General features: G+C 30.5%; 1 protein-coding gene across 1 annotated transcript in view; it reads left to right on the plus strand.

Annotated features, from left to right (window-relative positions):
- The first annotated feature begins 7,016 nt into the window (after positions 1–7,016).
- The window catches only part of LOC130452773 (sodium/potassium-transporting ATPase subunit alpha-like), a 37,568-nt gene continuing 25,799 nt past the window's right edge, over positions 7,017–18,785 (plus strand). Inside the window, exon 1 of the mRNA XM_056792201.1 lies at positions 7,017–7,559. Coding sequence (XP_056648179.1) covers positions 7,439–7,559 — 121 coding nt within the window. The 5' untranslated portion in view covers positions 7,017–7,438. The remainder of the gene's footprint in view (positions 7,560–18,785) is intronic.

Here is an 18,785-nt window from a genome sequence, read left to right on the forward strand (position 1 = left end):
ATTCGTTTAATAAGACCTTATTGTTTATGAAAATTAATTATGTTTATAGAAATATTTCATTTATTCTGTTATTTAACTTTTTTCGAATCAGTCTATGAAACACCCGTATTAAAAACCTATCCATAATGGTCCAAATTCAACCAGGCCTTCAATCTGGTATGTCCCAATGGGATTTTACAAAAATGCCAAACTTCTACAAGTTCTACAAATATAATAATAAAACTTTCAGGGGGTTTTTCAATGCTCGGTTATATATTAATAATAGTCCTTACTAAATCAATAGGCTCCATTAGACAAGGATATTCTAGCTACTATTTCTCTGTGAAAATTCGATATACATTAAAGCTAGTACTTGGACTTCATTATAATATAGATGTTGCATGTAGTCAATTTTCGTTTTTCACATAATCTAGTCATTATTGTAGCTAAACGACTTTATTATAATTAAATTTTCAATCAAATTAGCTTGTACAGATTTTACTTTATATTAAATTTTCATTCATTCTCATAAGCAGAAGCAGGAGTACTTCGGTTGGGTTGTTTCTTGATCTTTTCTTTATGTATCTTGACGACTTTCATAATTTCATCTAGAACGGATTTGGAAATCTTAATGTAGATCTTCATTCTGAACATACTAAGGTATACATGCAGTGTTCATTGATTTTTGGTTTTGGAACATTTTTGGACATCTATTATTGCTTATTTTGGGTGCAACCACATATTTGCCGGTCGTGTGTCAAGATGTTCCAAAACTTGTTTGTATATTAATAATTTTTTTTGAATCCAAATCTGCGAGTTCCTAACTCTCAAGCAATACCTATTTTTATATTTATCAACTGTTTAATTTTTTTAATACTGCAGTTTGATCATTATTTATTATTAGGTTTTTTATTATGGTTCTTGTTAGTAAATTGTTATGAATACGCAGCATATTTGTTAGTTGGTAACGAGGTGCCTAATATTCGAATTATTAAATAAAAACCATTCAAATATTACATCTGATTAATTTGACATTACACGTGTCTGTATTTCGAATAGTGTAACGCCACTGTTTAATGAGACTGATTCAGAGTGGAGGCTAATATAGTTATTGTTACGTCGCGTCGTCCTAATGCCCTATCTGCTACGAACCTCAATTACCACACATATTAATGGTTCGACTGAAAGGCCCCCAGCAAAGTGTCTGCTGTGTGTGTTTCGCCGTGTCTTTGAAAACTGGACCGTTTATTTTGTTTTGTGCCTGTATCAACATACGTAATAACTACACTGTTGTGGTATTATACTACTAGAATTTTAGTTCTCGTTTAAAATTCTAGGTTAACCTTTTTCCTGTTGTAGGACATTCTATAACAATCAAATTAATATTTTTCAAATTATTTCATATTGTTATTTAAACAATGCAAGTAAGGAAATCCTATCAAGTCTCATTTGTTTATATCAATGCCTTTTCTGTTAATTTCCGGCCTCCGAGAATAGTAACATTTTTTTAAGTGTGAGTTTTTCGTATCCAAAATAGCAAATTCTTTGTGGTTGTTTTATATTATCAGGACGAAGCAGACGTTTATGACTAGGTTCAAATTTGGTGATCAACAATGGGCTTCTCAAGTGTGTTGAGTAAGTTGTAATGTTGCTATTCTTCAGTAGATGAAATGCAACAAAAGTTTCATGCCATTTGCTACGTCTGGGGTGTTGTTGGCATCTTCAAGTCTAGCGAACAACCCCTATATTATTCATAAATATGAACAAAATTAATTAGTGCGGGATTTGGTTGTTTTGATATGAATGGATCAAAGAAGGAACGATATATCTTCAGGTCAGATTGCAATTTGAATGAACTAATGCCAAGTGTTCCAAAGTTTTTTTGCGCCGAGAGAGCATTCACTGCCAACTTTTTAGATTTGACAGATATGAGTCACGGGCTTCCTATAAGAAACCGCTGATAATACATCTGGCAAAGACTTCTTTACAATTCATATATGTAAATTTATGCATCTAAATATTCTTGATTTTAGGTTTCTTCTGTTTTAAAATTAGTTTCGACGTTTCGAGTTTTCTTAAAGTCTATCAAAATATGATATTGGTACTGACAATTTGCGTATTTATATTAATGAATAAATTACCTACATAAAAATAAGAATAAATAATGGGAAAAATTAATTTTTCCTTCCTCCCCTCTTCTCAAATATGTAGCAGTAATCAATTTAATTATACGTAGTTTTATTAGAATTTACAAAATACAGCTTTAAATTTTACTTAAACTATTTAGGTGAACCATTTTTAACTATTCCCTTTTTCGTGTATTTGATTCAGTTTCAAAAATTTTTGAATCTTTATAGTTGAAATTATGTTTTTTTGATATTTATTTATAAAAAATTCAAAATAATGAAATAAATTTTCTTGATGTCACATTATATAAAATTAACAATAACATAAGAACAGAATATACGAAACCAACTTGGTCATCCAGATATTCGAACTTCAATTCATGTCTTCATATGTCACAAAAAAGATCAGTGATAATAAGTTTGACTGATGGATCTATCCAACTATCAAAATCTGAATTTAGATGCCTAGCTATTCAAAATGCAAAAACTGCATTGAAAGAAAATAATTATACGGAAAAAATGATAAAAGGCTAAACAGATACTACAATCAATTAAAAAATAGACCAGAAACGAAACATAAAGCATTTTTCCTTACCATATGTACAAGGACTTTCCTAACAATTATCAAATTATTTTAATAAATATGATATTAATATAAGTCATAAAGGAAATAATACACTATCCAAATATTTCACTAAATTAAAATCTAAAACTTCAAAAAACAAAAGAAGTAATATTATATATCAAGTAGTAATTGTAACGCTGTCTACATGGAGCAGACCTCTCAATATTTAGAAAATAGACTAAAAGTTCACCAATACGATAAAAAAATAAAACTGCGTTAACGAACCATGAAATATCAAAAAAACATAAATTCAATTATAAAGATTCAGAAATTCTTGGAATGGAATCTAAACACGAAAAGGAGAATTTTTAAAAATGGTTCATATCAAATTATTCATTATAGTATTAAAATAAAACTATAAGTTTTTTCGTTATTATGAACGTGAACCATTGCTAAAAATTTTTAGAAATGGTCATCACAGTCAAAATATCATTTTTCATAGTAAAAATCTTCTTGTCAATATTAGACGAAATATTGTTCTTCATGGTCGAAATATCGTCCTTCATGTTCAATATTCTCTCATCCATATTGATAGCAATATCGTTTTTCTATGTCGTTACTATCTGTAATATCGTCCTTCATAGTCGAAATGTCATCCTTCATGGTCGAAATCTTGTCATCCATATTAACAGAAAACCATTTTTCAATATCGAAATCTTCACTTACTAGTTTTCTACTAATTTACTCCGGACGTTTCCAACTTGCGATTCAGTACGGTTTCCAGTTCCTTACTTACTTAATTTATTCAAACACTTACACTAGACTTAACTAACTTATATAATAATTATCTTATCACTAATACTTAACTAACTTATATAATTTATTCAAATTCACCGGTCACTTTCCTATTTCGTTTCGTTCATTATGATTTTTAATTAATAATAACTAACTAACTGCGTTGAACAAAGTCATTTATACATACAAAACGAATTTCTCAACAATTCTAGAAAATAATAAAACAAACAAATAAATTAAAAGCCCTTCTTAGAAATTAGCTCAAAAAAACAATGTAAATAAATCGTTGCTAGGATGAAAACAAACCTCAAACGAATATCGCTTTCGCCAAATTCTAAACTTTCATTTCTGTTTGGAAATGGGTTCATAACAAATCAACAAAATATAATTTTGTACTCAATATTAATAGTTATTATTATCATTAGTAATCATATTATGAAATGAAAGTTTTAAAAGAAAAAAGCAACCCATGCTTATAGAACGTTGACATTTCTAATTCTTATTTCGATTAATTATAAAAACTTGGTTTAAACTATAATTTATTCGTTAAAACCATTTATGACTAGAATATCAGATCATATTATTATTTTGAAGTCTAGTCAAAATCAAGTACCAAGATTTCGTTACATAGATAAATACATACATATAGGCAAAACTAATATAAAGCGTGTAGTATGCAAGCAAATTAATAATGGACATTTCACCATCTTATTAAATAATGATTCAACTACTGCCAATAAAAGTTCGTATGTAATTAACATCTCCTTGATCTTGACCTTATTCACGTTGAAATGCCGAAATTAGTTAGGTTGACATTTCAAATTTATCACAGCTTAAATCGATTTTCAAATTCAAACAAATTTTTATAATTAATAAATATAGTTGATAATTTACTAAAATATTCTATACTAAATATAAATGTGTCTAGGGCCAGATAACAGTTTTGCGAAATAAGTAAACTAATCGGCAAAGTATTGAAATCATTACGAACATTGTGATAAAAATAAGAAATAATCCATTAGAGTGAGCTACACAAATTAAAAAAAATGATTTTTTTTCAACGAAAATAAATACTTAATTTTACAAGAATAATGGTGTTCATTTCAAGTCGATAGGATTAGTATTATTAAACTTATAAGTTTAGACGACTTTATAAATTCTATACTGCCCGATTGTGTAGGAGAGCGGCCGGAGGACTGTTTGAGAAAATGCTACCGGCTACATTGACTTGTCGCTATTTTGACGACAATGAGTTGATTCGTTGATGAAAATGGAGCAACGGCTTTATCGTGGTTCTTCAGACAACTGGCCCTAAATAGATTCCTTTTCAATGACCAGTTATTTTACCACAAATAACGATTTTACGAGTGTTAAACTCCGCATAAATCAGATGAGCAGATAGATCCATAGAATGACATAATCATAGGGCAAAAAAGGAGATTTTATGTGCACGGAACTTCTTAATTTTGAGATACTAAATGTTAAGGAGACTATTCTTTTCTAAAAGTTATAGTTTTATAAAAGTTTTTATAAAAAGAAAGAATATATCCGTACCACATTTTGATGTTTTCGTCATAAATATCAGACCAATTTTATTTTTCATTTAAAATTAATACTCTAGGGGTCAATATTGCTCTACGTTGAAAATTAATTAAAAAAAATATTAGTTCTGAAAAACCAGCGGTATTTTTTATTAAAAATACTCAAGTTTGATCCCGTACAGACGCCATGCCAATGAAAAAAATAAAAACAACAAACGAATCAAATCACAAATAACACTTTAAAACTACTACATTATTGTAACATTAATACGTCAAGCTACCGCGGATCGTAAGGTTGAAGTTTTGAATATGCTATTTAAAAAAGTACTTACTTACCTCGAAATAATCTTCATAACAAAACCGATTACTGGTACTTGATTGAACAGTATTCCTTCGGTCCTTTTCATAGCATCACACCATTTATTCCGTAACGTTTCTTTGTTGGGGATACTTAAAAATACTTCATTTGGTGCAGTGATGATAGTGTTGGGACCTACATTTTTCTACAATACAATAATTATAAAGAAGCTTCTATCCAGGTTTCGACATTCTAAAAAAATACGACTAAAACGACACGACGTGGTAGTACCTATGGTCAAACAAAATAACGTGGTGTGGATGTTGCTGTAGCTTGGCGGGCGAAACTTGATCGGCGCTGGTGACGTGAGCAAGCGATTGGCGCGTTGCAAGCAGAAATGAGGGCGGAGTAAAAATATTCCACTTTTAAAAATTTATATCAGACCTACATAAAATATATATTTATTAATTAAGAGAACATTCTATACTGAGTACATATGGCATGCATATTTGGGTATTATGTCAATTTTTTTCATATTTCTTCAGACAACGGTTGTTCTCCTTATTTGAAAAAAGTCCTTTAGGGATTTATTTCTACAGGGAAAGATCGCCGAGTGTAACTTCACCACCTGACTAGGTGAGGAAATTGGTTGAAAGCAGCAATTCTTCATACTGAACATTTGTTGAAGACAGAACTGTTATTGCAAAGGCACAGAATATTGTAACAAAAGATTCAGTGCCAAATCAACTAACCTTTATCCAGATATATCACAATTTTGTAGTCAAAATTATACACAATATATAAAAACGAAAAATGTCTTATTAACCCGTTAAAATTGTTTGAGAATTTACAATTTTCAGATTGAAGTCACTTCAAATACACTCCAGTCATCTGTAGATGTCGTGAGCAGCTTTTCTTATTATAAAAAATATAGTTGGATAAAAGGCAAAATTTTTGAATGAATAAGTGGGAAAAACACCTTATCATAAATTTTAAGATTTTTTTGAGTTTTGTTAGAATAATATACAAATTCCTAGGAATAAATTGTATTTTTGAAAATAAAATATATATACAAAATGTGCAGTTTTTGTGTTTTTTTTTGAGCGTATGTTGTCATTTTTGAGTTCTTATGTATAAGCATATTTTTCGCATATAATAACAATTTTAAACAATCCTAGTAGTAAGTTACTCATTTGTTTGAAATAGTAAATTAACTTTGCATTAGCTATGTAAATATCAAAGAAAAATTTTTACAATTATTATGTCTGAATTCTTCAACTAAATGATGTGGTATACATGGTATAGTCACTATTTAAAAATAAGAAGCTGGAGTACTGGAAGGTAAGTGGTTAACAAATGTGAGACGTCTGTATCTTGGAACAAAAATCGATGTAAAATTTACTGCCAAATATCATGTAAGACACTTTTCTATCGCCCACTCTGTATTTCTAAACTATTTTCGAAAAATATTATTTCCAATTTCAATTAATATTTATTTTGGTTGTAACTCAGTTTCAACGATTGAATACAACGATATTTTATTAAAACGAATTATGGGATATTTGCCAAAGAAGTAAGTCTAGGAAAATTCGATAAATTCTTTAATCAAAAAATTACATAGGAGTGGCTCCCGTGTTCCCGATATATTTCTGCGCCTAGTAATGATTCCATAATTTCTGGATACAATTTTATCAACCGATGTATACTTTCACGCATCCCCTTGACCTGATGAAACTGGAAAAATCCCATATTCTCGTCGATATTTTCTCTAGTCGCGTCACTTTTCGCGAAATAATCGAAGCTCTATAGAAACTGTGGCGTTTTTTCAGGCAAAAGTCTTTTTTTAAACATGTTCGACCCCGAAATTTACTGAAAATGCGATTCGGACAGTTTTAGTTTCAGTGGAAGTTCGGTTAGAATCGTTTTCTGACTCTCCAGTATTCCAGATATATCTATCTAATGTATTTTTAGTTGAAAATCTAACACACGCGTACCATATTAACACATTTCGAGTGCTTTTAATATACATATACATGTTAAAATGATTTTTTCTTATTGTTTGTGACCTTGGCTCTTTTTTTTTAATATACGGAACGATTTACTGTTATCAAAGTTATAGTTTATTACTGAAAATATGCCGTTGTTTAAAAAGAAAGCAGAAAGAAGAAAGTCTCTTTCAAGGAAAGAGATTTCCTTGGCGAGATTGGAAAATTTCAGGAAGGAAGTAATTACCGACCATCATACTATTCAACTAAGTAAGTTTTGAATTTCTTTCACAAATCAAGTCAAGTTTGAAATTCTCTAGACGATTTAACTTAGTCAAATAGACGTTTTATTTGACGTCATAACAAACAACCACACAAAATGAATGGTTGCTGTAATTTACTCGGATTGTTAATTGTCTAAATAAAATATTGACGTAATGAAATATACCGACAAACTCATATTTACTCGTTTATTCGTTTAGAGTTACCTGAATGTTTGAGGGCTTCGATATTTTTTTAATTAGCACTAAATAGTTTCTTCAATAAAATTATTGATTTCTCACAAGGCTTAAAATTTGGAATAAATTTGATGTAATGAGATCACCAAGTAAATGATAACATGACTGAAATCGATCTTGTAAATAGACTTTTCGTATATACCAGGTCAAAAACTAAAAAAAATGATTCTTATCGGCTACTATACCCATTTTAGAGAGAACATATTTGCAGTACATGTTAACGCAGTAATATTATACTTTAAGGATTATAGGGAATATTCTATATGATAGACGGTTTTGTTGAGTTTTCTGGTTGGTATTTTTTGGCAATTGTATGTGCGCTTGCTATCTGCAACGAATGGATGAATGAAAAAATTAGATGCAATAGATATGGCTCACTGAAATCAAGCCTAGTTGACTGAGGATAAGAGGAAACTGCTGCGGCTCTATCACTTCCTATCGATGATAGCCGATGAACGATTTCACCAGGTTACAGGAAATTAATAGAAAACCTGTAAAAATTCGTGGAGTGGTGAGGAGAGCTTTATGTAGAGCAATACTGATTTACTTTGGTTTCAAAAACATATAAAAATATGGACAAACTTCTCGTTAAAACAAACAATTAACTTTCCGAATTCTTAGTAAAGAACTCGTACGGGTTCATATAAGACATTTTAACAGATTAGAAAAGAATACAGAGTGACAAATTTGTTCAGAAACTGTTAAATGATGAACGAAAAGGGAATCATGCTCCAATTTGTCAATCTTTTTTGTGCAGATCAGTATTTTATTACGAAAATTGTTAATGTAATTGTTGGGTCTATGGATATGGCAAACATTTTCTTCGAACTCTAACTAACTAACTAACTAACATCGCCCTTGAAAGACTTAATTAATCAAGATCATTATTGTCTTCGCTTGTGAGCTGAATTCCAAGAGGGGCAACTGTAAATTCTGAATTTCACAACTGGGTACTGTGAAACGAAACATCTTTCTTTCATCATAAAAATACGTTGTGATTTATATCCAAGGATTTTTGGTTGATAAAACTCTTCCTGTATTTATTTTGTACTCCAAATTACGTTGTTTTTAATAAAATGGAGCGTATTATGAAATAGAAGAGCTTCATTGAACATCATCAGAATCAAATTATAAAAAGTATGTAATAACTAATACTTAATAGTTACATATGATAGAAAATCCACAATTCTCATTACTGTAGTTATGTTTACAGCATCATTGCACGTTAAGTAACAATTTTGCTCAGATATCTTGAACCAGTTTATCGTCATGGTTTACAATCTCTAACATTTCACGTCATTGTTTGAATTCTGGAAAAATATTTTAAAAGTAACTTGTTTACTTTTATATCGACTCATTTCCCAGAAAATTTGTGCGTGTAATAATATATAGTCTCAACACCCGTAAATTTATTAACTATTCATTATGAGGTCGATACTAATAAAGATAGACTTTCAAATCGTGCAAATTTTTGTTTTTATAAAGCTATACTTAACTGTATTTTACTATAATATGTCATAAACAATCTAAAATCAAAAGTGATAAATCATTCTTTCCTCTGATTGAATTCATACAAGTAGTTTGATGTTGAAAATGCTTGTCAGTTAACTAAAGAGATTTAGCTTTGTATAGGATACTCTTAACATTTAAAAAGAAGTCTAATAAATATAGATCAAGATATCGTGCTAGCTCTTTCATCGATCTCTCGGAAATATATCTAGTTTTGGAGAGCACCGTTTTATAGAAATAGTTATAATCATAACTGAGTACCTGTCACTGTTGTCATTAACAATTATTGCCAATGATATGATCTCAAACTACATACATTAATCTGTTTAATATATAGAGTATGATTTACTATTATCCAGTTAGACTAATAGCTTAATTGCTACGACATGATGGTGGCAGTAATAAGCAAAAGACAAATTTGACAGATACACACGCGCACGGTTCGCCATTAATAAAGTGCTTTTAACAAAGTTACGGCTGGTTTTATAATTCCTCTGGCACTTTAACTAAAGGCTCCTTTAGATTAAAGGGCCCATTAACTTAGTTCTTAAAGTGAAGTGGTCCCATAATCGATAAGTAACGGTCTCTCGAGTAAGACGTTAAAGGAACGTTGGCAATACTCTGTCCTTTTCCAATATGTGTCACTAGATAAAGAAACAAAATGAAACATAAAAGTGAGTGTTATTTTGTCGCTAGCATTTCTTTTGGCTTGATATTTGGTGGCGTGCTTTTGTGTTTTGTATTTGCCAATTCAATTTTTCATTTCAATTATTCTATTCAATAATTATTTTGTTTGTATTAAAGGTCTTACATGATTGAAGCACAATTTTTATTTCTACGACGTTCCTTGTTATTTAATAGATTTATTGTATAAATTATCAGTGTTTGCACTCACGTTTTTCAAATTTGTCGTGAGGTATCTCTCAATGCGATATCTGCTATCACGCATTAAGTCTTCCAAAGTGTCCTTCCTCGAACTGTCTTCTTAGAGCACTGTTATTGCATATTGTCTGGTCGTGAAGGGAACCTGATCAACGAGCTACAATATCACGAATCCGAAGCCGAGCACCGATAGAGTTTTTTACGTTTAATGCGTCCTCGCCGCCTGGTGATTGTATAAGAATTGAGGTGCAATCAAGTGCAATATTGTCATAGGAAATTAGCTATTCGACTGATCTCCCGAATAAAAATTGGTCACTTTAATTTTAAGGGTTTTTTGAATACTTATTGAAGGAATTATTTTTGTTATTTTCGATTTTCTACCAATAGAAATAGAACACACTAATTTATTCTTATGTATCTTCTGAATGAGCTCGAGAATACATTAGAACACACTAATTAATTCAATCGAAAATGCTATTAATGATAATCAAAATTTTAGGCAAGAATAACGTATTTTGTTTGTGTTCTCAACGAAATTTAAGAAGTTCTATACCTTTTTTATAATAAGAATCGTCAAGTTTCTCAAAATAGTCATTAACTGCCTACATTGTCTTTGACCATCGAGTCTGGGCACAGAAAATAATACTCGTCGTTTATCGTTTTCCTTTTTCAAAATAGTTAATGAAAATTATCCCACGCGCAGATTGAACGGTCTCTGCCTTGTTTGGAGTCGGTTTTCCCTTTTCAGTCCATTGTTTTGATTGACGAAAAAATTCGACTTTTTTTCTGTGAAACGTTGCCAAACACTCGATGGAAACATCTTCAGGACGTTATTTTTGTTCTATTGTGAGCAAACGCGGCACCCATCTTGCTCACAGCTTATCATGTCCAAATGTCCAGTTAATATGCGATGTACCGCACTTTTTGAAACGCCTACTATGTCTACTAGCTCGCGCACTTTTATTCGACGATCATCCAGTTCCGCTTTGTGGATTTTCTCCAACATTTCTGGAGCTGTCACCTCATTTGGTTGACCACAACGATGCTGGTTTTCGCTGGTCATCGGCCTCGTTTAAACCTTGATACCCAATATTTTTCTGTTGATAACGAAGAACAGTTTCGCCCAAAGTAGAATCTAGTTCAGGTTTTATATTGGTTGTGTTAAGACCTTTCAAAAAAAATATATTGTATCACAAAACGATGACCAATTTTTGCCATGTTTACTAATTCATTGAAAAGGTTCACCATCGATGGGTGCCAGATTATGTACTTTCTAATACAGCCATTCTCGTATAATGAATTTATTTTAGTAAACAGACAGATTTCTTTTCACATCCCACATTTAACTGTAGTAGTTTTTTTTAATACAGTTTTTTTACTATTCACTTTGTTCGTGAAATAGTATAATAACATACCCCTTGTGTCAAATTCATTCATACTCGTAAGTTTGCCTTTTAATTCATATCTCCTCTGAGTTGCTTTAAGAAAACATCACTCTTTGGAATGGAGAATATACAATTACTAGTGATACTAGTATTGAAAACAATGTATTTTGTTTTAATTAAATATCATTTATTCTCTATTCCATCAAAATCGTCTGCTATGAGTTCTTGAGCCGATAGAATTTTTTAATAGTGCATTTAATTTATTTGTAATTTCCATTAGCTGTAATAGAATATTCAAACTCAAATATATTGAAGAACATGTCCTGATTGACTGACTTACTGAAATTTGGACAGTAAATTCTTCTCCTTACTAAGGAAGTATTTTTGAATTTTTTACCCATAAGTTTGTTAAAAAGGGGATGAAATATCAGGATATTCGATCATTTCACTGCCTAATTTTTATTTAAATATCAGTTCAATTATTATGAATTCATTAATTGGGCTTCTTTATAGTCGCGCTTGTAGGCTTACTAAAAACCATTTCTACTAGTTTTATCAACTGTTGTATCTCCAAACTCAAATTTAGCCGTGAATGGAAGAATGTTGAGAGAATAGTATAAAATTTGCACGAATGTTTCTTGAATAATATAATTTCATCTTGCACATTATGGTATAGGATTAACAGTATCAGCTGTAAATACTGAGAATCCCCAGTGCCACAACAAGAATATGGGACACAGTAGATTCTTTTGGTCTCAGTGTATATGGGACAAATTGAACTATACATACAATAGCTGCAATAGGAAACTATATTTTTCATATACTTGATCTTTATAAAAAATGAATAAAACTCTCCTTAATGCATATGTAAGTTCACAAATACTTCATGATTGTTAAATGAAATTGAGTGAACACTGAATATTGCCAAGCATTCTAATAACAAATGTAGGACTTGGCTTGGCTTTTTATTTCTAATTTTTTATATTTCAATAAAACATATTTATCAACTTGTTTTAGCTTTCATATTATAGAATTTATTTCGTTTGACTGATACTATCAAAAGTAAGTTACGCAATAACCTTCTAATGTATCTATGCAACCTAAACAAAATTATTCAATAATGCAAACAGAAGAGATTTGCTGATTAGATGTATATTTATTCGGTTTTAAGGATGATAGATCGTAATTGAAATTTACTCATCTTACAAACAACAGAATTTAAGACGAAAGCTCGTTCTAAAAATTATAAGGAAAATTAACGTATTATTCGTGATTATTTTTGAATCAATTCCACAACTGGACTGATTTCCAGATTCTTAATCTAATTAGGGACATTTTTTCGTTTGTTTGGGATGGAAAATAAATTATGTGTGAAAATATTCATCAGAATAACTGAAAATGAATAAAGTTGACAAAAATGGACCAACTAGATGTAGAAAATAAACCAAGTTTAACCGAATAAAGGTAAAATAAGAAACCTGTGTGTATCCTCTATGTTCGTGTACAAATTTTTTCGTTCTTTTTTATTTCTAATTTTAATCGTTGTTTATTTTCATATAACTCATTTTTCTCTCAAAATTTCAGCAAATTTATTTTTCATGCTTTCCTTTAAGGAGTACCTACAAAAACATATCCGCTTTATATTTTGAGATACAATAAAACTAAAAATCTTGTTAGGAAAATGATTGCTATGACCATTTGGTTATATCTAAAACTGCTTCTACAAATTCACAAGTAATGAAATGTAGAGATGTGTGATGTTATTTGAAATTGTGTAAAATATCCATTCACATTTATAAAGAATGTCTTAGTTGCACCACTTTTATATTCAGAAAACTTTTATTAGAATATCTCGGCACATTTTCTGAGAATAAACTTCTGCATGGTCGTATTTGTTATTTATATAGAAGGGCATTGAATGGCTCAATAATGGCTTTTGAAAGTGATTACAAACTTATGAATCAAAAATACTTGATTTAAAAGAAATAGATTACAATATCACAATGCTTTTGTCCTGATTTTCGAAGCATACCTCAGTTTACTGAAGATGGTTAAACTACATTAAAAGTAAAGTATGGTAAAGCTAAGCACTTAACTAGTGTTAGGTGATTAATATTTTTCATTTGGCAATAATATTCGATTATGGGACGGGTGTAGATTTTAATAGATTTTGTACTGTTCAGAGTATTGTGAAAATGCTACAGAATACTACTCTAAAGTAGAAAGCTTTTCTGCATATATCGAGACGTACCCCTTCCCCAAAGCAAAAAGTAAAAATTAACAGGTAGAAGTCTTAAGCTCAGGATATAGGGATTGTTGAAGACGGTGGTTTGGGTGTTTTGAGAACTGAGAGTTAACCTCCATATCCTACATAAATTCCGAAAATTGGATCAGAAGATTTTGAGATCGGGCGTCGAGGCGGAAGCAATTCGTATCGAGCTGCTGGGGTGTACGAATAAATTAACATTTTAAAACGTCACTCTGGGTGGTTAGTGGTTGAGATAAGCAATAACATACTTTGAACGGCCTGTGTGATATGAATATATCAATTTAATGTTTTTAGTTCTAAACAATGAAAAATCGTGTTTCTTATTGAACTTCATTTAATTTTTATTTTTAGCATATTCTGTGTATCTCTGTATTCCCACGTGGCTATTATAAAACCATATAATTGCACGAAGCCATTAATTTCGAAAGTATTACAAAAAGTTGGCGTTTTTCACCTCTAATTTTACGACCTTACGAAACACCGAACGCGTAGTTATATTTAACGCAAATTTAAACTGCGTTAATTAATCTATTTACTGATATATACTTATTGATGTTTCATATATTTTAAAAACTTATATAATATTCGGTCATATAATCATGAATAATTCAGCCAGAGCTATTTTTGTTTCAATTTTTATAAAATCGAAAAATGAGTGGGTGCGAAAACCTTCAGACGGTGCAAAATATTTTCGACTATGTTTCAATTTAACTTTCAGGACTTTATTCACTCATCTTATAACTAAAAAACGCTTATATAATACTTATGAATGAGTGCGAGTGTGTACAGTACGTCCAACTGGATTATATCGGTTCGATCACATATATGTAGATGAGCGAGGGAGCCACATTCTCTAATGATTTTCTAAATTTCTCTAACATGAATACTGACTTTTACTTTGCCAAAAAAACATGAGTAAAAATATACATATAGTAAAGAATATAATTTGTCGAAACTTTTATATTTTATACATATATTTAAGTATGTACTATGAAATCTTTGGAGAATTTCCTTGCAAAAAAAATTAGCGGCCATATTGCAGTTTACAATCAGACTGCATTTTTTTAAAAATTCTAGAAGCCGCAATTTTCATCAGAAATCAAACAAGATTTGAAATTTTCCAGGTCTCTCTTCTATATGAACCTAAATGCTATTGAGAATTTAATTGCGAGAAAAAGGATTCTAAAGAAACTGAAAAGATAGCAACACAATTTAGATTTAGATTTAAATTTGAAAAAAAAAACATAATTATAGTTAATTTAGACACTTTTGTGATAGGTTTATGTTGAAGTTTCCACCGTGGAATACAGTGATAGGATCGTTTCAAACCATAGTATTATGCAAAAAAAAATCTTTGAGAATTAAAATTGTTCAAACATGATTATTGATTTTATTAATATTCGTTAGAGATGTAGGTTTCTGATAAAATTAATTACACCGGTGCGGTGATTAATAGAACAAACAAAGATAACATGGAATCGATAATACTAATTAAATACTTATTATATGTATAATTCAATATTAGTGCGATCTAATAAACACTTACCACAATTACGCTCACGACCACGGTTTTTCCCCTTTCACTTAGTTCCAAACTGTACGAATAGTAGATTTTGGAATAAATTATGAATCTACAGATTAAGTTACAAGTTGTATGTCTTAACAATGAATTTTAATAATTATTAATACCATTATTGATAACTAGAATATCCCTTACCACATCAAACGATGAAGTTTTGATATTCCAGTAATTCTTTCAAACATCAACTTGGTAGGCTGTACGCAATCTTCACGTATTCGAGCGTTAGTCCTGATATTTTCGCAATGTGGAATGAGCCCATGCTTTTCGAATTAAAATCTGAGGAATACGAGGATATATTGAAAAATTGTTAGCCTACTATAGAACCAAACAAAATTTTAATGTCAAAATATTTTAATACCCAACATATTCTCCTCTTAATTGGATACATTTATTACAGCGAACCTGCAACGTCTCTAGACCTTTAAAAAAATGTTTCTTCTTGCTCTGCAAACCAGACCTACACAGCTTTTATTACCTCCTCGTTGGAAGGAAATTTACGATCTTTTAAACTTTTTTTCAGTTAAGGACAAACCAGATTTGAATATAGGAATACTTAAGGTTGATTCGCTATTCTGTCCTCAGTAGAATTTTGAAGAAATAGGCAACAATTGTTTCAAAATATAATTAGATATTTCGACTAAGCATAAGCATAAGTTATTTTTCTAACGAAGCTAACACATATCTATATAAATAAGTATCAAAATTGTCTATATTAAAGTAAAATATTTTTTAGATATACAATTAAAGCTTGAAAGCATGAGACTTATAGTACTGCTACTCATATTTCCACTCATTTATGCCTTTATTTTCACCGGCACTCCTTCAGTTCATTTTCAATAGAAAATAAGACAACCTTGGCCAAATACAATAGTGTTCGTGTTGCGGATCGATTTAAAAAGGGAACGAAATACAAATAGAGAATTTGTTTGATAAACAACTTCTGACGAGAGTTCGATATGATACATATTTTCCAATCATATAACTCACGTTGAGTTTAACAGGAACGTTAATTGATGTTTATACAGATGTCACTTCTAAATTGATGAATTCTGGTATGTTTATTTTATCTAGAGGTTACAATAGTATTAAAATGTGAACAAAAGAAAGATACGTTTTCACTCGAAAATAGTTTAAATTATATTTAATTGGAAAAATACTTAAAAAAGTGAAGTTAGTTTTTAGTAATGTATAAACTTTATTAAAATAGAGCCCAGCTTTTAATTGAATAAATGTGTAACCAACCACTAATTTGACGCAGTGGCATACATCGACGAGTGAGCAAAATATATTTGTGGGTCAATTGTCGATTCTGATAGTATAATTTTTTTTTAAATTTGTGATACATGGTCACTTGAAGATTTCAACTTTAATAAAGCAATAGACACAAACGTAAAATTGACAACTTAGTTTTCAAATTTTTAGCTTCCACGATTTCTTCATTTCAACGTTTTGCAACCTAATCAAATACCTAAAAAAATTACCGAATCCAACTCCAATATCCGTTTCTACACGTAATACATTTCAAAGAGATACCCAACTAGTATAGTTTATATAAAAACCCTTACCGACAATTTTGTTTGATCTACCATAGGCGTAGATACCTCATTTTATAAATTCGTTATTTTTATAAATTATTTTAAAAATTGTATACCTTATACGAGAAAGTATTCGTTAAAAGGTAATAGAATCATTATAAATTGGACAGCATTATACGCCATTATTTAGACAGATGCACTTAATTGTAAACCTACTTTGAACTTGTAAAAAATGATTATTATACCTCGTTAACTTGCTACAATTGAATATCAAATTATAAATCGTATCTAGACATATATACCTTTAAGGGAGTTTGGATTAAACAGGGTACCGGACGTGAACTGAGCCCTTTTTCTCACCAATTCGTTTTTTTTTCTGGAAAACGAAATTTCAAAGCAAAAACTATAAAGGAAAAGAAATTCTTTGCAAATAAAACATAAGAAAGAAACATCTCAATTCCAAAATATCTTTATAAACAATAATGGTAGTCAGAGTTGAATGAAGTAGATGAGGGTGATACCATATACTCATCTTCTTCTTTGATAACATGTTCAACACAGTTTTTCCAAAGCTCTTGGCGGTCTGCTGCTAGAACTTTCTCTACGAGTCTGGTTGTTATTATTTTATACATTATTACGACCGTAACCTGCTTATCAACGAAGTCGACAAATACATCACCGTTCAGTAGATTTAAAATATTACGTTTAAAAAAAAAGAAAATATTAGTTACACTAGTAATTGGAAATTTATGAAAAAAATTATATTTCAACACCGACAAAACCGAAAGTAAATTACTAAACTACTAGAAATATTGTACCTACCTCAAAGGACAAAAAGAGGATTTATTGATGGGTTAGGATCTATTTTTAAATATAGAAACTAACCCATCGATAAGTCGTACGTTATTTCGAGTGTGAGCGTCTTTGAGAGTGGTAGACGCTGATGAATTACTATTTTTATTTTTAACGTTTGGATCGTAACGTTTGAGAAAATAATATGAATCATGTACTTACTGCGTGAAAAAAAGCCACATACGTTATTGCAAGGTGGCATTATCACAAAGCATTTTTACACAGAACAATATATTATAAAAATGTGTATAGTACATGGATAATCATCATTTGGTGATGAGGAGTAATATATTTACTCTTGTATAAACTTTACCTTTCTCATTGTGTGACATAGTTTTGCTTCATTCCATGTCATAAAACTTCTTCCCCTATTGTACTAGAGCTGACCCCTAAGCCACGTAACATTAAAAATTGGCAAAAATTTATTTTTATTTCACAATATAGGCCCATTGAAGTTAATACGTTTGTCTCATTTCTAATATGTCTCGAAAAAATATGGCTTACCACGCAAGTGTTCTATAAATTTTGCTGCTGGTACAAATTTGGAAAACATGGGGGATTTTTTAGCAATTGGAAGCCTGCCTGAGCTATTACGGATGTTTCAATGGTGAATCTGTATGGATGCTTTATTCTCTTGTAAGGTAACGCCTTTGCACCACCTTTCTCGACATTATTTTTTATCGCTGCAAGTAATTTTATAGCTTTTGCACAATAAGCAACTGTAATTATAGCTACCTTCTGCAGGTAACCTATGAAATTACGTATCCGACATACCAAAATCGTTTAGGAAGAACTTCCCTGCTGTAGGTTGCAGCTTGAATTTTTCGGCGGTGGTGAATCTATTGTTCTTCCTCCTTACTCTTAATTTTGGCCTAGATCATAGTGAGGCATCCATAAATCATGTATTGATAGTAATTTTGCGAAAAAAGTTTCCATATTTTTTTTATTCAATTAAAAGGGGACT

Source organism: Diorhabda sublineata, chromosome 2 (genome assembly GCF_026230105.1).
Source record: "Diorhabda sublineata isolate icDioSubl1.1 chromosome 2, icDioSubl1.1, whole genome shotgun sequence".
NCBI classification, from domain to species: Eukaryota; Metazoa; Arthropoda; class Insecta; order Coleoptera; family Chrysomelidae; genus Diorhabda; species Diorhabda sublineata.